Source organism: Oryctolagus cuniculus, chromosome 8 (genome assembly GCF_964237555.1).
Source record: "Oryctolagus cuniculus chromosome 8, mOryCun1.1, whole genome shotgun sequence".
Classification (NCBI taxonomy): domain Eukaryota; kingdom Metazoa; phylum Chordata; class Mammalia; order Lagomorpha; family Leporidae; genus Oryctolagus; species Oryctolagus cuniculus.
This window is the reverse complement of record NC_091439.1, coordinates 88062073-88085253: the sequence shown is the minus strand read 5'-3', so window position 1 is coordinate 88085253 and position 23181 is coordinate 88062073. Positions and strand designations below refer to the sequence as shown.

General features: G+C 41.4%; 1 protein-coding gene across 2 annotated transcripts in view; it reads left to right on the top strand.

The window, feature by feature from the left end:
- Nucleotides 1-23181, top strand: part of MRPL1 (mitochondrial ribosomal protein L1) — a 152461-nt gene that overhangs the window by 65357 nt on the left and 63923 nt on the right. For both annotated transcript variants that reach the window (XM_070047985.1, XM_070047986.1), the window contains 4 exons: nt 6602-6860; nt 12793-12876; nt 15882-15953; nt 21306-21417. In XM_070047985.1, coding sequence (XP_069904086.1) covers nt 6602-6860; nt 12793-12876; nt 15882-15953; nt 21306-21417 — 527 coding nt within the window. The remainder of the gene's footprint in view (nt 1-6601; nt 6861-12792; nt 12877-15881; nt 15954-21305; nt 21418-23181) is intronic.

The window sequence follows — 23181 nt, the reverse complement described above, 5'->3', positions numbered from 1 at the left end:
TTTTGTTTACTTTAAAGAGGAGAGTTTATTCCTAAAACAGGTTCCTCCTTCTATTGGCTTCACTGCTTCTCTGCTAAATATAAACCAAAAATGTGGTTTCTCCAGTTTGGAGGGTTTCAGGATATGCATTTTAAGGATTTTGTGGAGTACTTCCAAGATAGCTGTCGAGATGTGTTGCAGCCGTCCGTCCACTTGAGCACTTGCTTAGGCTTGCTGTCGTCTGTCCAAAGGAACACCTGCAGCCCATTAACATGAGGATTATCATTATCTGCTGTTCTGTTAGATTGTTCTGTTAGCTGGGAGGATACTATTCTTAGTGGTGGTAATAAGGATTTATTGAATGCTAAAAGTACGGATGGAATTAGGTGTTGGATTTGTTTTTGAGAGGCAGAGAAGCAGGCAGGCGTGTGTGCACATGCACTTACAGACACATACACACACAGGCAGAGAGAGCTCCATCTGCAGACTCACTCCCTAGACTCACAGTGGCAGGCCCTGGGCCAAGCTGAAGCAGGGCAACCAGGAACTTATTCTCTTTATTCCACATGGGTGGCAGGAATCCAGTTACGTGAGCATCACTGATGCCTCCTGGGGTTTGCATTGACAGGAAGCTGGAGTCAGTAGAGACTTGAACCCAGGTACTCAGATGTAGGATATGGGCATCATAACCAGCATCTTAACTGCTAGGCCAGACACCTGCCCCTTGGGGTCTATTTTTATTTAAAAAATTGCTTTGCTATTCATTTCTTTCACACGAACATCATAGGTCCCCCATTTTTTTTCTAAAGATGTATTTATTATTTGAAAGTCAGAGTTAGAGAGAGAGGGAGAAACAGAGGGAGAGAGAAAGATCTCCCACTCACTGGTTTACTCTCCAAATGGCCACAACAATTAGGGCTGGGCCAGGTGGAAGCTAGGAGCTGGGAGCTTCATCTGGGGTCTCCCACATGGGTGCAGGGGCCCAAGCACTTGGGCCATCTTTCTTTGTTGTCCCAGGCCATTAACAGGGAGCTGGATTGGAAGTGGAGCAACTGGGACTTGAACTGGCACCCATATTGGATGCTGGCACTGCAGACAGCAGCTTAATCCTCTGCGCCACAGCACCAGTCTCCTCAAATTTTTTTTAAATAGATTTAATGTTTGTTTTTTTATTGCTGCCATAACAAATTGCCACAAATTGAGGCTTAAGAATGACACGAGCTTTTTATTTTACGTTTCTGTTAGTCTTCTGACACTGGTCTCATTAGGCTGAAATCAAGGTGTTGTAGTTCTGTTCTGGAGGCTCTAGGGGATAATTTGTTTCCTTGCCATTCCTTGCCTTGGCTCTTGGCTTGTACCCTCTTCTCCCATCTTCATAGCAGTGACAGGTTGAATGCCTTGCAGTTTCTCTAGTGTCATCTTTCCAACACTGTGTGACATAGCAAGAAAGGGCAAAGGTTCTTTCTTATGTTTGAGAATTTATGATTAGATTGAACCCATGGAAATAATCTAGGAAATTCTCTCTCTCTCTCTCTTTTAAAGTTTATTTATTTTCATCTACTTGAAAGGCAGAGGCGGGGGGAAGAGAGAGAGGTACTATCTATCTCCTGGTTCACTCTCCATATTCCCATGGTAGCTGGTGCTGGGCCAGGCCAAATCCTGGAGCCTAGGACTCAATCTGGGTCCCCCAGGAGTGGTGAGGGCCCAAGCAATCAAGCCATTATTTGCTGCCTCCCGGGGAACTGGAATTGGCAATGGACCTGGAATTTGAGCCAGGCACTCTGATAATGGGATGCAGGCATCCCAAATGGTGTCTTAACCATAGGGCCAAATGTCCGCCCACATGAAAGTTTTACTTAGTAAAACATGTTCTGGAAATATGTTTGGGTTCTGTGGTAGGCAGAGTAGTGCCCCCTCCCTGCAGCTGGTACAGTCGGAGACCTGGGTTGAGTTTTGGGCTCTGGCTTTTGGTGTTTGGGTAGTGAGCCAATGGATGAAAGATCTCACTTCTTTCTCACTCTCTCTGCCTTTCAAATAAATAAAAATGAAAAATAAGCATTTTCATAGCTTTTTTATAATAAAGCTTTTTTTAGTTTAAAGATTTATTTATTTGAAAGGCAGAGTTAGGGAGAAAGAGAATCTTCCATCTGCTGGTTCATTCTCCGAGTGGCTGCAATGGTCCAAAGCCAGGAGCCAGGAGCATCTTCCAGGTCTCCCACATGGGTGCAGGGGCCCAAGGACTTGGACCATCTTCCACTGCTTTCCCTCGCACATTAGTAGGGAGCTGTATTGGAAGTGGAGCAGCTGGGACATGAACTGGCGCCCATATGGGATGTCAGTGCCACAAGCAGTGGCTTTACCTGCTCTACCACAGGGCCAGCCCAAGCATTTAACAACTTTTATGCTTGGAAGAGTATATGTGGGGGGCCAGTGCTGTGGCACAGTGGGTTAAAGCCTTGGCCTGTAGGGCCAGCATCCCATATGGGCTCTGGTTCAAGTCCCAGCTGCTCCACTTCCCATCCAGCTCCTGCTAATGTTCCTGGAAAAGCAGCAGAGGATGACCCAAGTCCTTGGGCCCCTGTACCCATGTGGGAGACCTGAAAGAAGCTCCTGGCTTCCTGGCTTTGGATTGGCTCAACTCCAGCCGTTGCAGCCATTTAGGGAGTGAATCAGTGGATGGAAGACATCTCTCCCTCTGTCTCTACCTCTCTCTTTAACTCTTTCAAATAAATGAAATAAATCTTAAAAAAACAAGTATATGTTGGGGGCTGAGTTGTGACACAGTGGCTTAAGTTGCCAGCTGCAATGCAGGAATACCATACCAACGTCGGTTCCAGCCTGGGCTGCTCTACTTCCAATCCAGCTTCCTAAATGTGCCTGGGGAAGCAGCAAAAGATGACTTAAATGCCTGGGCCACTGCCACCGAGGTGGAGCTCCTGCTGTTGGCCTGGCCCAGCACCAGCTATGTGGGTATTTGGGGATTGGTCCAGTGGGTGGAAGATCTCTGTCTTTTCCTCTCTCTCTCTCTAAATCTGCCTTTCAAATAAGTAAATAAATCTTTAAAAAAGAAAAAGAGTGTATGTATAATGTGAATTAATGCTGGGAAACTTATATCACCTCTAGTTCTCATTTTTTTTCCTTAGCTTCAAACTCTTACCTGCAATTACCTCTTGAAGGTATTTTTTTTTTCAGGTATTTTGTAACCAGTTTGTTAACTTTTGCCATATAACAGACTATCCCACCATTAATCACTGCCTACGCATCATGGATCAGCTGACCTAGGCTGGGTTCAGATGAGTCTCTGATGACCTTGGTTGGACTTGCTCTGCACCTTTGTGTTTGTGGGTCAGCTGAGGATTGTCCAATTTAGCCCGGGGCTCTGTGGGGGCAGCTGTGCCCCACCCATCTCTCATTCTTCTGTTGGGCTAGTCTCTGCATGTTGTTCTTATGAGAACAACAGAAATACAGAAATAAAAGAGGAAACATATGAAGCCTCTTATTGCCTAAGCTAAGAGCAGGAAAACTGTCATTTCTGCTTTATTTATTTTTGGTTAGCCAAGACCACGAGGGTACTTCCAAAAGTTCATGGAAAAATGGAATTAAAAGAAAAGTTTATTTTTATACAAAAAATTGGAGATACATGTGTAACTGTTTTCCTAATATGCATTTTCCATGGACTTTATGAAATTCCCCTGTAGTCAGAGGGCCAAAACAAGGAGTTGGGGATTATACTTCATCCCTTTAGTGGGAGGAACTGCAGAGTCACTTAGCAAAAGACTTGCATGGAGAGGGTGTAAAGAATTGGGCAAAGGATACACTCTACCCCACACTCAAACTCCATGTCCCAAACTGAACTCATCTCCATGACGACCTCCCTCACCAGAATTCAATTTTTGCTGTATTTCTGCTTGTGGTTAGTGGTACTGCTCTATCTATATCTAGTTACTCGTACTAGAAACTTGAGAAGTGTTTTAGTCTTCTTCCTCCTTTCCCTACATGGTATCTGCCTTGTCAATCTTTCTGTCATCTGCCTTGTTTTCTGCCTTATTACCTTCACTCCTCCTGGAGAGGAAAGAGAGAGAATAGTTTTGTTAATTGTCTCCAGCCCTGCTTCTTTCAGATGCATTCTTTCTAAGAGACAGAATACTCTACCTGAAATACAAACATCATTCCTGTTCACTGCCTTCTCACTGCCTGTAGAAAGGCCTTATGGTCTAGAATTTCCAACGTCATCTCTCTTTCCTGCTCTGTATGTTACCCTTTTTGTTCAGTAGTGAACAACTCTGGCCAGTGGGCCAGATCTGATCTGCTGCCTACTTTTGTACAGTTCACAGCTAAGAATAGTTTTGATGTTTTTTAATGATTAGAAGACAACTGTAATACTATGTGACATGTGAAAATTATGAAATTCAAACTTAGTGTCTATAAATATGTTTTATTGGAACACAGCCATGCTTACTCAGTTAGGCATTGCCTATAGCTGCTTTTGCACCACAGTGGTGGAGTTGAGTCATTGTGACAGAGACTTCATGGCTCACAAAGCTGAGATATTTACTGCAGGGAAAAAGTTTGCCAAGTCCTGCTCCAGTCATGTAGAACTTACAATAGCACCCTTTGTGTAACATTTTATTTCATGCCTCAGTACTTTTTATTATATTGTTTCTTTGCTTCGCCATTTTTAAAAAAATAACAGCTTTGTTAATATATAATATCCAAACTATGTAATTCACCCACTTAAAGTGTACAATTCAATAGTTTTTACTGTATTTCAGGGTTGTACAACTATCACAACCATCAGTTTTATTTAGAACATTTTCAGAAAACATTTCAAAAAACCTCATGGCCACCAGTAGTCTCCATTCACTCATCCCCTCTCCTACTCTAGATACCACTAAATCTGCTTTCAGTCTCTATGCATCTGCCCATTCCTGATAGTTTATGTAAGTAGGATAATATATGTGGTCTTTTGTTACAGGCTTCTCATGTCTTAGCATGTGTCAGTACTGGATTCCTTTTCCTTTTTTAAAAGATTTATTTATTTATTTATTTGAAAGGCAGAGTTGCAGAGAGAGAGAGAGAGAGAGAGAGAGAGATCTGCCATCTACTGGTTTACTCCCCAAATGGCTACAAAGGCCTGAACTGACCAGGCCAAAGCTAGAAGCTTGGAACTCCATCTGGGTTTCCCGTGTGGGTGGCAAGGGCCCAGGCACTTTGGCAATTTTCTGCTGCTTTCCCAGGTGCATTACCAGGGAGCTGGTTTGGAAGTAGAGCAGTAGGACTTGAACTGGAGCTCATATGGGATGCCAGCATTGCAGGCAGTGGCTTAACCCATCGTGCCACCATGCCAGCCCCTCTTCCTCATCTTGTTCTTCCTTCTTCCTCTTCTTTTTCTTTAATATTTATTTATTTGTTTGAAAGGCAGAGTGATACAGAGATAGGGAAAGAGAGAGCTCTATCTGCTGATTCATTTCCCAATTGACAGTAATGGCCAGGGCTGGTCTAAACTGAAGCCGAGAGCTGAGAACTTGATCCGGGTCTTCTCCATGGGTGGCAGGGGCCCAGGTACTTGGACCATCTTCCTTTGCTTTTCCAGTCACATTAGCAGGGAGCCAGATGACATGGAGCAGCTGGGGCTAGAATCAACATTCTGATATGGGATGCTGGTGTGCCAGGCAACTTCACTCGCTATGTACAATGCTGGAGCCAGTACTGCATTCATTCATATTACTGATTAACACTCCACTGTATGGGTTTCCCACATTTTAATTTTTCCATTCATCAGTTGATATTTATTTCTATTTTTTGGCTATTATGAATAACGTTGCTGTCTGCATTTGTGTTAAAGTTTTTCTGTGGACATATGTTTTCATTTATGTTGAGTATATATGTAGGCTAACTCTTCCTTATCTCTTTTAACACAAAGATTTTTACTTTTATGTATTTAAAAGAGCAAGAGAGAGAAAGATTGAATTTCCATCTACTTGTTCAGTCTCCAGATGCTCATAACAGCTGGAGCTAGGCTAGGACAAAGCCAAGAGCCAGGAATTCCATCCAGGTCTCTCACCTTGGTGGTGGGGACCTGCACATTGGAGCCATCATCTGCTGACTCCCAGGGTACATATTAGCAGGAAGCTGGATCAAAAGAATGACTCGATCCCAGGCACTCCAGTAGGGGATGTAGGTGTCCCACGCAGTGGCTTAACCCATTGTGCTACAATGCCCACCTCTTCCTGATATGTTAAAACTTATCTTTGGCATCATCTGTGCAAGAGCTCTTACCCAGTCTCCTAGGCTAGATTAAATGTTTTTTTTGTGAGGCTTGGATAGCCCTTCTTATTACATTTTATTGAAATGATCTGTTGGCCTGTCTGTCTCCTCTGCTGTTTTTTAAATTTTTGGAGTGTAGTATCAGTGACTTATTCAACTTTGTATTGACTGCAAATGGTACAAAAGTTTACTTAAGTATGTGTTGAATTTGAAAAACTTTCAAGTGATCTATGCCTTTTAATTAAAATAAACTTTATCTTGTTATCTTTTTCCTATCTCATGACTTACTAACTTTAAAAAATCTCAAAGGATGTATATTGATATAGCTGATCTTGAATTTTTCTTTTCTTTAAAGGCCTGCAAAGAAAACAAAAAAAGGTGCCAAAGAAAAAGCACAAGATGAAAAAAAAGATGAGATAGAAAAAATAAAGTCATATCCCTTCATGGAAGGTGAACCTGCAGATGATGTCTATTTAAAACGCTTATACCCGAGGCAAATATATGAGGTGGAGAAAGCTGTTCACTTACTTAAGAAATTTCAAATTCTGGACTTTACCAATCCAAAGCAAGGTGTTTATCTTGATTTGACCCTGGATATGGCATTAGGGAAGAAGGTATGTAGACTCAATTAAAGTAAGTTTATTGTGACCAGGGGCAGTGTGAATTTATGTTTCTTAATTTTTAAAATTCTTGCCACTCATAATAATTTTTGGGAAAATTTTATGTTCTTAGCATGTTTCTTAATTTTTCATATATAAAACACCATGTTGAATACATCTCTCCTTTTTCATGAAGAGTCTGTAGTATAAGGGTGTTAAATTCAGTTGAGTTATTTGGGAACTAATTTGTGTGTCATGTTCCATTTTTGTAAATGAGAGTTTTGACTACGGCAGTAGCTTTCAGATATGTTTGCGGGGGTCTTACGTTTGAGACCAAGTTTGCTTGGGTGGGGTCCCAAGGTCCTCACTCTTTCTTTGACCAGAACCACTGTGCTTTATCTGCTTATATGTTGGCATTCAACAGAAGACTTGCCAATAAAACTCTAATAGCAGGAAAAACACTAGACCAGTATTGATGTCTGTGACTGCCTTAAATTTTATGTATTTCGCATTTAAGAAATCTGATTTTTTTTTAGAAATGACATTTTAACCCCTACTCTGAAAATGGCTAATTTTTTTGAAAAACGTAGAAGGTGTAAGTTTTTTCTTAAGTTTTTGTTTATTTTTAAGGTTTTATTTATGTTTTATTTGAGAGGTAGATTTACAGAGAGGGAGAGACAGAGAGAAAAATCTTCCATCCACATATGGCTGCAGCAGCTGGAGCTGGGCTGATTCAAAGCCAGGAGCCAGGAGCTTCTTTCGGGTCTCCCACATGCCCAAGCACTTCGGTCTTCTTCTACTGCTTTCCCAGGCCATAGCAGAGAGCTGGATCGGAAGAGGAAGCAGCAAGGACATAGACTGGCACTCACACGGGATGCTGGCACTGTGGGTGGAGGGTTAACCTATTATGCCACAGTGCTGGCCCCTGTAAGTTTTAGAATATAATTTAAGAACCTCAATAACAACAATAATATAGCCTCCTAGGAAGAGGCAGGATAGCATGGACTCTAGAATCAGATTACAGTATAGTACATACCAGAATCCTACCATCACCACATTTAAAAGCATTTTCATTCATTTAATTTTATTTGAAAGGCACAGAGACACACAGAGGAAATCATCCATCTGCTGGTTTTACTCCCCAAATGCTCACAATAGCCAGAGCTTTACCAGGCTGGAGCCAGGAGCCCAGAACTCAATTTGGCTTTCCCACATGGGTGGCAAGGATCCAAGTACTTGGACCATCACCTGCTGCCTCCCATGTTGGCATTAATAGGAAGCTGGAATCAGAAGTGGAGCTGGTACTTGGACTCAGGCACTTCCGTATGGGTTGAAAGTATCCCAAACAGTTTCAAAACCACTGTGCCAAAACAACCATCCCCATCACCAGTTTTTGACTTTGGGCCTCTTTGCTGTTTGCTTTTGGGTTTATTACTTAGCTTCTTTAAATCTTAGTTTTTCCCGTCGCTTTATAAAGGGAGAGAAAACGTTCAGTTCATTTGGTTGTAACAAAGATTAAATGAAGCCGGCGCCGTGGCTCAATAGGCTAATCCTCCACCTTGCGGCGCCGGCACACCGGGTTCTAGTCCCGGTTGGGGCGCCGGATTCTGTCCCGGTTGCCCCTCTTCCAGGCCAGCTCTCTGCTATGGCCAGGGAGTGCAGTGGAGGATGGCCCAGGTGCTTGGGCCCTGCACCCCATGGGAGACCAGGAAAAGCACCTGGCTCCTGGCTCCTGCCAGGATCAGCGCGGTGCGCCGGCTGCAGCGGCGGCCATTGGAGGGTGAACCAGCGGCAAAGGAAGACCTTTCTCTCTGTCTCTCTCTCTCACTGTCCACTCTGCCTGTCAAAAAAAAAAAAAAAAAAAAAAAAAAAAAAAAGATTAAATGAGATAGTGCACATAATGTATTTAGTACGTACTTAATGCTAGCAGTCACTATTTACTGAGCACTTTGTATCAGTTACATGCTAAATATTCTGCATTCAGTTTCACTTAATCCTGTTGTAATCTCAGAAGAGGAAGCTGAGGCACAGAAATTAGAGTAAGTTGATCAATGTTAGGAACAGTTTATGCTAGATATGTTAACTTTTTTTTTTTTTAATTTGAAATGCCGAGATAGAGAAGGAGAGACAGAGATCTTTCATCCCTAGTTCACTTCCCAATTGGCTGAATGGCTAGGGCTGTGCATGTGCCAGACTGAAGCCAGGAGCCCCGAGCTACTTCAGGTTTCCCATGTGGGTGCAGGGACCCAAGCATTTGAGCCATCATGTGCTGCCTTCCCAGGTGCATTAGCAGGGAGCTGAATCAGAAATGGAGCAGCCGGATCTTGAACCAGTGCCTATATGAGATGCTGGTGTCACAGGTAGAGGCTTAACTCACTATGCCACAACACTGGCCCCACAATTTTTATTTTATACTATAGTGTTACTGTTATTTTAAAAATTTTGTGTCCAGGATGATTATTTTCTCAGTCAGTCATTAATGTAGCTCATAATGATGACTTACAGGACTGCAAGCTTCGTTTCATTGTGGAAGCCACTTGTGCACTAATGACATAGATGCCTTCCTAAGGTATTTTTTGTTCTTCATAGAGTACATCGATAAGCCCGTGTTCCCCATAGGATGTTAATTATTGTGATAACAAAATGTTGAAAAGTTTGTTGAGACCACCTGTGACGTGTTAATGGCAAAGGAGTGCCCAAGAGCAAAATTAAGTTGCATAGCTGATATACATGTGCTTAAGAATCTTTGTCTCTTTGTCTGAAAAGAAATCCCTAGAACACTGGTTGACATTGTGGCACAGAGGGGTAAGCCACTTCCTGAGATACAGGCATCCTACATCAACAGCAACTTGAGATTGAGCTGCTCCACTTCTTATCCAGCTCTCTGCTAATGCACTGGAATGCAGTGGAAGATGGTTCAAGGTCCTGGGTCCCTGTCACCCACTCAGGAGACCCAGAAAGTGTTCTGAGCTCCTGGTTTTGGCCCGACCCAGCTCCAGCCACGGAGGCCATTTGCGGAATGAACCAGTTGGTGAAAGATCTCTTTCTGTCTCTCATGTTGTCTTTTTTTTTTTTTTTTCTTTTTAAGGATTTTTTTTTTATTTGAAAGGCAGAGTTATATCGAGTCAGAGGCAGAGAGAGGATAGAGGTCTTCTATCCGCTGGTTTATTCCCCAGATGGCCGCAATGGCCTAAGCTGCACCAGTCCAAAGCTAGGAGTTCTTCTGGGTCTCCCACGCAGGTGCAGGGGCCCAGGGGCTTGGGTCATCTTCTACTGTTTTCCCAGGCCATAGCAGAGAGCTGGATCAGAAGTGGAGCAGCTGGGACTCGAACTGGCACGCATATGGGAAGCTGGCACTACAGGTGATGGCTTTACCTGCTATACCGTGGTGCTGGCCCTTCATGCTGTCTTTTAAATGAATGAGTGAATGAATGAATGAAAGAAAATATTTTTAAAAAATCTCTAGAAGGATATCTGTATTCAGAGTTTTCCTAAAAATATAACTGTTAGTAAAATTGTACAGTCTTATCTGTGGCACCATCTAAGCCCCAGACACCACCTTACGCTCTGGCCCATTGCCATTGTGCACAGTAAGCTTTGGTCCTAAGCCCAGCCTGGCTTGCTAGAAGTCAGGTGACCAAATGGCCCAAACAAGTGTCAGCTCCACTCTCACCCTAATGGGATTCCTTGCTCCCACTTCCCTACCCCCTGCAAGACTACAGTGGGGCCTGCTTCCCACACACAGGCTCTCTTGATACCTCTCTTCTCCACCCCTCTCCCCCCTTTCACCCTCTTTTCACCCTCTCACTCCAGTCTGTCGGGTTTCCCTCACCCAACTATAAACCTTTCCTTTAACTCCAGTGTTTGGTGTAATCTTGCAGTCATCTTTATTAGGAAAATGGCACATTTTCTTTTTCTTCCAGACTTTATGGCTGCCCTGAAATTAGGGAAGGCCTAAGACTTGTTTCCTTGTGAAGTGTCTAGAGAGATCTGAGCTGCAGGTCCAGATATTTCCTTGGCCAAATGACCAAACACATTGTTCTGAGGCCCTGTTGAATCTCTGCCTGTATTAGGGTGTCTCAAATGTGTGCCATGATTAGTCTTGGGTTTTGCAATTGACTACCCAAGTTTATCCGATAGTTGTGGTGATCTACTTTGTTTTAAATAGTCCCTCTCAGAAGAGCCTTTCAGGTTTGACATTTGTGTTGGGTATTACCTGGTTGTTCAGAGCCAGTGATGGCAATTAGGAGTGACCTGTTGAATACATTACCCAGATATTGTCTCTTCAGTGTGTACAGCTGTTTTCATGCCTTCTTCTTCTTCTTCTTCTTTTTTTTTTTTTGACAGGCAGAGTAGACAGAGAGAGAGACAGAGAGAAAGGTCTTCCTTTTACCGTTGGTTCACCCTCCAATGGCCACTGCGGCTGGCGCACCGCGCCAATCCGAAGGCAGGAGCCAGGTGCTTCTCCTGGTCTCCCATGGGGTACAGGGCCCAAGCACTTGGGCCATCCTCCACTGCACTCCCGGGCCATAGCAGAGAGCTGACCTGGAAGAGGGGCAGCCGGGACAGAATCCGGTGCCCCGACTGGGACTAGAACCTGGTGTGCCGGCGCCTCAAGGCGGAGGATTAGCCTGTTGAGCCACGGCGCCAGCTTTCATGCCTTCTTTGATGATGTCTGAAAATTATGTGTTTAAGCAAATTTAATCCAATCTAGTAAGTGTTTGTTGTCATCAAATGGATGGCATCGTGCAAGGTGCTGGGAGAGGTATAGATATGCAAATATGTATTAATATTTGGGAGACTGGTGAATAGTGTAGATCTACAAACCAAGCATGGAGTTGGGAAGACACATTTAGATTTTTTTTTTTTAAGATTTATTCATTTATTTATTTGAAAGAGTGACAGCAACAAAGAAGGAGAGGGAGAGGGAGAAAGACAGGGAGAGATCTTTCATCCACTGTGTCCCTCCCCAAATGGTAGCAACAGCCAGGTCTGGGCTAGACTGAAGCCCGCAGCCAGGTTTCCCATGGCCCAAGCACTTGGGTTATCAACTGCTGCTTTCCCAGCCACATTAACTGGAAGCAACTAGTGCTCTGATACAGATGCCAGCATTGCAAGTGATGGCTTAACCCACTGTGCCACAACACTGGCCTGGGGATTTAGATTTTAATTATGATTTCTTTAAGTTTCTTAAATTTTATTTTTTAAAGATTTACTTATTTATTTGAAAGGCAGAATTAGAGAGAGAAGGAGAGACAGAGAGAGAGAGCTTCCATCCACTGGTTTACTCCCTAAATGGCTGCAGTGGCCAGGGCTGGGTCAGGCAGAAGCCAGGAGCCAGGAGCTTCCTCCCGGTCTCCCATGTGGGTGGAGGGTCCCTAGGACTTGGGCCATCCTCTGCTGCTTTCCCAGGCACATTATCAGGAAGCTGAATAGGAAGTGGAGCAGCCTGTATTTGAACTGGCGCCCATATGGGATGCCATCACTGCACATGGTAGCTTAACCCGCTGTGCCACAGTGCCAGTCCCTATGATTTCTTAAAGAAGTATCTCTTATGCTTTAAATTATAATGTGAATAGTTCTGAATTAACATATGTATGGTAGAAATAAAACACTCTGGGAACAGCTCCACTTCTGATCCAGCTCTCTGCTAAGGCGCCTTGGAAAGTAGCAGCAGATGACCCAAGTGCTTGGTCCCTGCATCCATGAGGGAGATCCAGATGAAGCTCCTTGCTTTGGCCTGGCACAGTGTTGGATGTTGCAGCCATTTGAGGAGTGAACCAGCAGATGGAAGATCTTTCTCTCTCTAACTCTGACTTTAAATATAAATAATAAATAATAAATCTTAAAAAAAAAACACTTAAAATCATGTCAGCTCTTTTTTTATAGAATGTGAAGGAGATTGAAAGATGAACTTTTCATAATTATTTTTCTCTTGTGTATGTAGAAAAGAGTGGAGCCATTTGCAAGTGTTATTGGATTTCCATACCCATTTTCTTCAGAAATAAATAAAGTTGCTGTATTTACAGGGGTGAGTAACTTTTTCAAATATTTATGTAAATTAGTTTTTATTTATTTTTTGATAAAATTTGACATTTTATTTTTGGTAAAACTTTGAATAAGATGGAGTTGGTACATACCTGTTTTTAGTGATGGCTTTTTAAAATTTTTTTATTTTAATTTTTAATTAGTTTTAACATGTTCAATATGATTTCTAGATGCAATTCTAAGAACATAATGATTTCCTTCCTTCCTGTCTCTGTCTTCTTCCCTCCCAATCTCTCTCCTTTTCCCTTTTTTTTAGTTTTTTTTTTTTTTTTAAGATTTATTTATTTTACTTGAAAGAGTTACACAGAGAAGGAGAGAGAGGGAGAGATAGAAAGGGAGAGAGAGTGAGAGAATCTTCCTTCCACTGGTTCACTCCCCAGTTGGCCTCTACGGCCGCAGCTATACCAATCCAAAGACAGGAGCTAGGAGCCAGGAGCTTCTTCCTGGTCTCCCATGCAGGTATCCCTATCCCTCAAGGACTTGAGCCAACCTCTACTGCCCTTCCCAGGCCATAGCAGAGAGCTGGATGGGAAGTAGAGCAGCTGGGACTCAAACTGGCTTCCATATGGGATGCCGGCACTGTAGGTGGTGGCTTTACCTGCTACGCCACAGCGCTGGCCCCTTTTTTTTTAGTTTTTGAGATAAGATTTAGTAAGAGCTAGGAGCTGGGACTCAATCCAGGTGTCCCCTTTTGGTGGCAGGAGCCACTCTGATATGGAATACTGGTGTTGCACATGGCAGCTTACCCTGCTGTGCCACTATGCTGGCCCCTAAAATTATGTCTGTCTGTCTTATCTATCTAGCTATCTTAATTTACTTGAAAGGCAGAGCAAGAGAGTGAACAATAGGATTATTTTAAAGCAATGGGATCATATAGTGTTGTGAAGCCTCAAAAACTGTAACTTTTTAAAAAATCTAAGAAATCAAAAAAATCACCTATATAATAAACTGTATTAGTATAAATATAGCTTTTATTGGAATTGGTGTTGCTGTTCCACTTCCAATTTGGTTCCCTGTTAATGTTCCTGTGAAAGTGGTGGATGATGGCCCAATTGCTTGGGCCTCTGCCACCCATGTGAGAGAACAGGATGGAGTTTCAGGCTCCTGGCTTTGGCATAGGCCAGCCCCAGTGGTTTCAGCCATTTGGGAAGGGAACCAGTGGATGGATGATCTGCATTTCAAATAAATAAATGTCTTTTATATATATATATATATATACACACACACACACACACACACACACACACATATACACACACACACATATGTAGCTCTTCTCATTCTTTTTGTATTATGAGTTTGTATTTAATGTTTATAAATTTTGCTTTGTGTTTTGATTCTTCTCTAAAGTGCAAACTGTGGCATTTTTAAGAATTTTTTTTGGGTCTGCATAGTGGGTTAAGCTGCTGTCTGCAGCACTGGCATCTCGGATGGGTGCTGCTTGTGTCCCGGCTGCTCCACTTACTATCCAGCTCCCTGTAAATGCACCTGGGAAACAGCAAAGAATGACCCAAGTACTTGGGCCCTGGCACCCATGTGGGAGACCCAGATAAAGTTCCTGACTCCTGGCTTCGTTCTGGCCCAGCCCTGGCCCTTGTAGTCATTTGGGGAGTGAAACAACAGATGGAAGATACTCTACCTTTTCCTCTTGATAACTCTGCTTTTCAAATAAATAAATAAATCTTTAAAAAAGAAAAAAGATTTTTTTATCTTACTCTAGATGAAGAAAATACTTTCTTAGAAAAGCTGGAAATGTAATTGTTGGAATTCCATGAAACTTTAGTAATCAGGGAGTGAAACATTTTCATGGTAAAATCAAGTGGTATAAATGGAACATAGAGAAAGAAAATAATATTGTTTAGTTGTCTTTTGAATTTTTCAGACACATGGCTAAATAATATTTCTTTGACTTATTAAGTTAAAAAAATTTCCTCTTCCATATTTGTTTGGTAAAATACCTGGATTTAAGTTAGCAAAAGAAAGCATATTTTAATCCTGTACTTTTTTTTTTAAGATTTATTTATTTATTTAACAGTCAGAATTACACAGCGAGAGAAGGAGAGGTAGAGAGACAGAGAGGTCTTCCATCTGCCAGTTCACACCTCAGTTGGCTGTAAGGGCTGGAGTTGCACCGATTCGCAGCGGGGAGCCAAGAGCCCCCTCTGGGTCTCCCACGTGGGTGCAGGGGCCCAAGGACTTGGGCCATCCTTCACTGCTTTCCCCGGCCATAGCAGAGAGCTGGATCAGAAGTGGAGCAGCTGGAACCCGAACCAACGCCCACATGGGATGCCAGCGTCGCAGGTGGTGGCTCCAGCCGCCACGCCACAGCACTGGCCCCAATCCTTTACTTTTTTTAAAAAATATTTATTTATTTTATTTGAAAGTCAGAGTTACACAGAGAGAGGAAAAGACAGACAGAGAGAGATAGAGAGGTATACCATCCACTGGTCCACTCCCCAAATGGCCACAACAGCCAGGACTGGGCCAGGCTGAAGCCAGGAGTCAAGAGCTTCTTCTGTATCCCTCACATGTGTGGCAGTGGCCTAAACCCTTGGGCCATCCTCTGTCGCTTTCCCAGGTGCATTGGCAAGGGAGCTTGATCAGAAGTAGAGCAGCCCAGGCTCAAACCGGTACTCACTTGTGATGCCAGCGTTGCAGGTGGCGGTTTTACCCATTGTGCCACAATGCCGGCCCCAATCCCTTACCTTTGTTATGCAGTGTGTTGATAGCGCTAGACACTTAGATTGAACCAGGTTCTTAATATGCCAGTGTGCTATATTTTCTCATTTATTACTCATGAAACTCCTACTTGTTCTGAATGTAAAGCTCTGATGCATTTAATTAAAGATGCATACATTGGTGCATTTTCAATTGAAAAAAAAACTCCACAAATTTCATTTTGAACAGTGATACTATTTCTGAATACGTGAAAGTATACTGAATTTGTTTAAAATTAAATATTGATGTTCAAATCTTGTGTTTTGGTAGAATCCATCAGAGATTAAAATAGCAGAAGAGAATGGAGCTGCATTTGCAGGAGGAACTGAGCTGGTTCAGAAGGTATAGTGCTGTTTCCATGTTCATTAGTCATAAAGATTGCTTTGTTATCTTTACCATCCAACGGTTTATTACATGTTGTTCATGATGACTAGGTTCAGACCTTTTGATAAATGGATGATAAGGAATAAGTTTCCTACTTTTTTCAATTTTAAAAGCAAGCTAAGAAAAAACTATCTAGACAAATCTGGTATTGATTATGCTTGATTTATAGTACGGTTTTTTGAGGGGGAGGGTGTTTGCTTCCTTGTTGTCAATAGAATTTTGTGAGTGTACTGGAAAGGGCAATAAGACTCTGGTTTTGAATTTGAAATTTAAAGTGAAATCCCAGAGGTAGCTCATGTGGATATCTCTACTCATGTTCTAAAGATCAAATATTTGCTTTGTTTTCTGGGAGTGAAAGTGTAAGTCAGTAGATCACAAATAAGAGTATTTGACTTCTATAATACAGTACTTTTGTTTCCTCTTAACTTTTACTTCCCAGAGTGGCATTGGCTTGGCACGGTGGTGACAAATTATGAAGCTTGCCTTTGGATACTAGCAAAGAGCTTATAGCCTGTTTGAAAACAAGAGTTACACTTTTTTTCTGAAGTAGAAAAAAGAGGCATGGAGTTATTTCTGAAAATACAAAAAAAATTGTCATTAACATTCTCTAAAAGCTCCTCTTCTAAATATAATCATTTCAATTACAGAATTTGTTTTCTGGAGACAGTTATAGGAAAAAGTTAACTTAACGATTTATCATTTGACCCATTTCCAGTTATTTATCTGGGGAAGTTTTTACTGGGCCTGTTCTATGCAATATATAACAATACTTCTATCTTGTATTTTTGTTTCCTACTCAGATAGTACTCTGAGTTTGGTGATTCTGGCTTTTTTATTTGTTGTATTTTAAAGATTTATTTATTTATTTGAAAGGAAGAGTTACAGAGAGATAGGGGGAGACAGAAAGAGAGAGAATTATCTTCCATCTGTTGGTTCACTCCCTAAATGCTGCAGTGGCTAGACCTGGACTGGTATGAAGCCAGGAGCCAGGAACTATGGGTCTCCCACCTGGGTGTAAGGGTCCAAGCACTTGGGCTATCTTGCACTGCTTTCCCAGGTGACTTAGCAGGGAGCTGGATGGGAAGAGAAATAGCTGGATCTCAAACTGGTACCCATATGGGATGCTGGCATCATTACTTACTCCAGCACAGTGCTGGCCTCAGCTACTATGCTTTTTTTTTTTTTTTTTTTTTTTTTTTTTAAAGATTTATTCATTTGAAAGTCAGAGTTACACAGAGAGAGGAGAGGCAAAGAGAGAGTCCGCTGGTTCACTCCCCAGTTGGCCACAATGATCAAAGTTGTGCCTATTCAAAGCCAGGAGCCAGGAGCTTCTTCCCGGTCTCCCGTGTGGGTGCAGGGGCCCAAGGCCTTGGGCCATCTTCTACTGTTTTCCCAGGCCATAGCAGAGAGCTGGATCGGAAGTGGAGCAGCCGAGACTCAAACTGGCGCCCATATGGGATGTCGGCACTGTCTTACCTGCTACACAACAGCGCCGGTCCTGATACTATATTTTAATACAGATTTCTGGCCAAAGTCAAAGATGCTTGATTCTTTCTCATGTATCATTAGTTTAATTTTTTTTTAAAAATATTTATTTATTTGAAAAGCATAATTATTTATTGAGAGGGAAAGGCAGAGAGAGAGAGAGAGAGAAAGAAAGAGATATCTTCTATCCCTGGTTTACTCCCCAAATGGCTAAGCTGGACCAGGTTGAAGCCAGGAACCTTGAACTCCATTCAGGTCTCCCATGTAGGTGGCTGGGGCCCAAGTACTTGATCCATCCTCTACTGCTTTCCCAGATGCATTAACAAGGAACTCAATCGGAAGTGGAGCAGCCAGGATTGAACAGGCTCTCATAAGGGATGCCAGTGTTGCAGGTAGCAGCTTAACCTGCTGTACTACATGGCTGGCCCTATTTTTAATTTTTAATAAATCTACCAGAATTTGTTTAATTATTAAAAATAACCAGACCTTGGCCAGCGCTGCGGCTCAATAGGCTAATCCTCTGCCTGCAGCGCCGGCACCCCAGGTTCTAGTCCCGGTTGGGGCGCCGGATTCTGTCCTGGTTGCCCCTCTTCCAGTCCAACTCTCTGCTGTGGCCCGGGAGTACAGTGGAGGATGGCCCAAGTCCTTGGGCCCTGCACCTGCATGGGAGACCAGGAGGAAGCACCTGGCTCCAGGCTTCGGATCAGCACGGTGCCATTGGAGGGTGAACCAACGGAAAAGGAAGCCTTGTCTCTCTGTCTCTCTCTCTCACTGTCCACTCTGCCTGTCAAAAAAAAAAAATAATAATAATAAATTAAAAAAAATAACCAGGCCAAATATTCTTGGAAGTTTTAGAGTACACCACGGTCTTTGGAGTCAACTGTTTTTTTTTTTTTTTTTTTTTTTTTTTTTTTTTTTTTTTAATAAGGGATTTACAACAGTACATTGACTGTACAACAATTTTTCTTTTTTTTTTTTAATTTATTTATTTGAGAAGCAGAGTTACAGACAATGAGAGGGAGAGACAGAGAGAAAGGTCTTCCATCTGCTGGTTTGCTCCCCAAATGACTGCAAAGGCCAGAGATGGGCCGATCCAAAGTTAGGAGCCTGGAGCTTCTCTGGGTTTCCTACATGGGTGCAGGAGCCCAAGCACTTGGGCCATCTTCCACTGCTTTCCCAGTCCATAGCAGAGAGCTAGATCAGAAGAGGAGCAGCCTGGACTAGAACCGGCACCCATGTGGGATGCCGGCACTGTAGGTAGAAGATTAACCTGTTCCACAGCGCAGGCCCAAGTCAACTGCTCTTACTCAATTTGTATACTGCCTTCTGTCTGTTACTTTGGTGAGCACTTGAAGGTCCTGTAGAATTGTCATTGCTACTCCCATCCTCAAAGGTAAAGAAATTCCTGCTCATGAAAGAAATGGTAACATAGCTAAAAGCATTATGTACTCTTAAGTAAATTGAGCATATTTGAGAAAGTAACCCAAGTAAGCCAAGTATATATTGAACATTTTTGATATATAAAATATAACAAGGGGCAGGTGTTTGGCCTGGCGGTTAAGATGCCTGTGTCTCACATTGGAATGCCTGGGTTTGATAAGCTGGCTTCAACTTGTGCTGCCAGTTCTAGCTTCCTGCCAGTGCAGACCATGGGAGGCAGGGATGATGGCTCAAGTAAATGGGTTCCTACCACCCATGTGAGAGACTTGCATTACCTTCCTGACCTTTGTGGGTGTTTGGGGAGTGAACCAGCAGATGGAAGCTTTGTCTGCCTGTATCTCTCTGCCACTCAGTTAATTAAAAAAGCAAAACAAAATAGGTACAGAATTTCTCTTTAGGGGCGCCAGTGGTGATCTATTATTAAGGGAAACCATCACTTGTATAAAGTATCAGAACCAATATATTCTTGCAGCTTACTTTATGATATCTTTTGAAGCTTGTCTGTTTCAGTTTCAGTTTCAGAAAATATTCCAGTTATATAGTAAATTCAGTATAATTTTGCACATGTTATCATGGCTGCATTTTTAAATGTTTGTTATTTTCGTTGACTTATGTAAAATATAAAGTAGGATAAGTATAACAACCTTTAGTCATTTCTAAGAAGATTTTTATTAAATTCATTTTACTTATTTTTGAAATATCACAGATATCCTTAGTTCAGAGAAAATTTAAAGTAATTTATGTCTTTACTTTTCCCTTAGAGTATGGGTTTCACCCACAGTTTTGTATTATTCTAAAATATGATCTTTTTATTATTATTAATACTATTACTTTCATTTGAATGGCAGAGAGACGCACCAAGAAACAGAGACAGAGATATTACATCTGCTTGTTCAGTCCCTAAATACACCTGGAACTGGGCCAGGCCAGATCCAAGAGCTGGGAACTCTATCTGGGTCTCCTCTTTGGGGGGCAGGAACCCAAGTATTTGAACCATCACTGCTGCTTCCCAGGGTATGCATTAGCAGGAAGCTGGAATTGGAAGTGGAGCTGAGACTTGAACCCAGGCACTCTGATCTGGAATACGGTGGTGGAAGTGGCATCGTAACTGCTGTGTCAAACACACCCCAAGATTTTAAGATGAATCATAGTAGCACTTTCAAGCATAATTTTAAATTTAATTTAAAGGAACATTGAATTAGTATTGAATGATCTTAGAGTAGAAATCTCACATACAGTTTATTAACTCATGAGATGAGAGCCCTGGTTTTGGAACTACAGCATTTGTCACTGAATTCTGCATTTGCCTCATAGGCGTGCACAGACTGACTTGTCATCCCTGAGCCCCGAATTTCGAGTTTCCTTGTCTGGAATGTGTGCTCACTATTAGTACCTGCCTTGTATGGTTGTTATGAAGAACATATGAAATCTTTAGCAGAATGCTTGCCACATGAAAAGTGCCCATTTATTGTAAGTTGTTATTATTAAGAAAAGCACACTGTGTTACTAAGGAGTAAGGAATTTGTGAAAAGAAAAAATAGTAACAGCGAGATAAAATTCCAGAGTCATTGCTTAATTTTGCTAAAGTTTTTAGGGTTCACATCAAGGCTATGAATGGAATATTTGTGTAAGCTTTATGCAAAAAGATTCTTTAGTGAAATATTTGTTGCCCAGGCAGTATTGTTTTAAAAATTTGCTTAATTATATAATCAACTAAATTTTTAAGTGACATATATTATCAAAGTATAATAGCAATTTTCATTACTTGCCTGAATTAATAAAGAAGTCTTTTAAATATTGCGTATTAATTCCTTTGCTCTGAGAATGCGAATAGATTATGAACAATAAACTGTAAGTGAACTTAATCTGTGAACACTCTCCTCTTATTTTTAGTTACTGGCGACAAAGAGAATTTTAGTTTCACTTCTTTGTGAAAATAATTATAGATTTAGTTCTCTTGATGCTCTAAATTTAGGAAGTGAGTCTGGCAGCTATTGTTATTAGTTTTACATGTGACCTTTTGCAAAAAATTTGGCTTGTTTCTTCATTTTTTAAAGGACATATGAATTCAACTCTTTGGGATTGGATGAGCCTTGTCCTCATCAGTGCTCTGTTCTAATTTGTAATGCTTTTGTCTAACACAGCCCCATGGAAGAATTAAGATCAGTAAATATTAAAAAATTAGAGATGTGGCTATTTTTAAAAGAAAATGCTTTGCTTCTGATGGTTCTTTTAACTGGTAAATATGATTCCCCGTGTTTGAAGAAAACAACTGTGCTTAATATCTTTTTTCTGAATCATAAGGGAAATTATTGTGTCTTATTTTCAGAACAATAAAGCTTTGCATATAATCTAAAGCTATCTTCTTTGGTTTTTGACTTTCAGATTTTGGATGATGAAATTCAGGTAGACTTTTATATAGCTGTTCCAGAAATGATGCCTGAACTTAATCCATTAAGGAAGAAACTGAAAAAAAGATTTCCAAAACTTACTCGGAGTAAGCAAAAATTCTTTGAATTATTTCAATATAGTGTAAACAACTTAGCAATTTTGTTCAGTTAGAAAACAAAGGTGATGCATAGATGTAGAATAAATAATACATACTGGTTAAGTGTTGTACTGCACAAAAATCAATGTGGATTTGATTATTTTTCCATTGGCATAAATATTGATAATCTAATGTTATTTGCAAAATTATTTTATGATTTTATTATAAAATATTTTATATATATTTTACATTATAAAAGTTATTTTCTGATACCGGATCTTTAAACTTGGGTCATAGACTAGCTGAAAATAAATGAAATGTATGGTCTACTAGGTATGTGACTATCATGTTATTTAATAAGCTTTTATATCTCTTAACAATGTAATGTGTATGCTCATTTATTTTAGCATATCTATGATTTCTGACTGTGTATGTCACTCTGCAGGTGTTGTCCTTTAATGGATTCTCCCCTTATAGGTATATTTCCCTTAAGAAATTTAGTAAGAGTAGTAACGTCATTACTCAAAGAGCCATGTTTAAAGTAAGCAGTATTATATAATCAAGTCACAAGCTACTGTGGTTGTTCAGTAGTGGGGAAGTAGAGAAGGAGGTGATTTTTAAACTGAATTCTGAATAGCTGGATGAAAAGGTACAGTGGGAATATTAATTTAAGTAGAAGGGCAATGAAGTAAATCAGAAGTGATGGGTCAGGTCCAAGAAATACCAATTATTTTCATTTGGCTATAGGAATGATGCCCCATTGAAATAGAGGAGAATTATGGGAAATGAGATTGGAAAGGCAGACTGGTTCCCTATTGAAGGACCTTGAATGATGGACTAATGAGGGTGGACTTTTATTTTGTGTTTAGTACAAATTCTTAGATGTTTTTGAGGTGAGCAATGACACGGTCTGTTCTATAGAGCTTTTATCTGGCTAGAGTTTCTAAGGTGCATTGGTATGATTCAAAACCAAGGACATGGAGATGTACCAGAGTGCAATTGGAGTAGACTAACGGGGTAGTGTTTGGACTGAGGACATCTTAATGAGGCTGGAGTGAAGAGGACAGATATCAAAGATTTTAGGATTTCGTGACTAAGTAGTTAGGAATGGACAGGTTGAAAAGGAGAAAGGGAGGAGTCAAACAATGCTGAAAATATTAAGGGACTCCTAAAAAGTGATACCATTAACAGAAACAGGGAGTACATGCAGCTTGCATTGTGCTGCAGGTGAAGCCACCATCCACAATGCCAGCATCCCACATGAGTGTCAGTTTGAGTCCTGGCTGCTTCACTTCCAATCCAGCTCCCTGCTAATGCACACGGGAAGGCAGCAGAAGATGGGCCAAGTGTTTGGGCCCTGCACCCACGTGGAAAACCCAGGTAGAGTATTTGGTCTCTAGTTTTAACCTAGGCCAGCCTGGCTGTTGTTGCCATTTGGCAAGTATACCAGTGGATGGAAGATCTTTCTCCCTCTCTCCCTCTCTCCTCTGTCTCCCTTTGCCCCTCTACCCTCCCTACCCGTCTCCCAACTCTGCCTTTCAAATAAATAAATCTTTTTTTGAAAACACTAATAATACCTATCTACATGAGGTATTCAGTATGACCTAACAGAAACTGTGGCTGCAGATGAACTTCTTTTTTCTCACAACTGTATTCCCTTTTTCTTTTTTAAAAAAATTATTTTATTTACTTGAAAAGCAGAGTTATGGAAAGAGAGGTAGAAATACAGAGAGAGAGATTTTCTATCTACTGGTCTTATTTCCCAAATGGCCA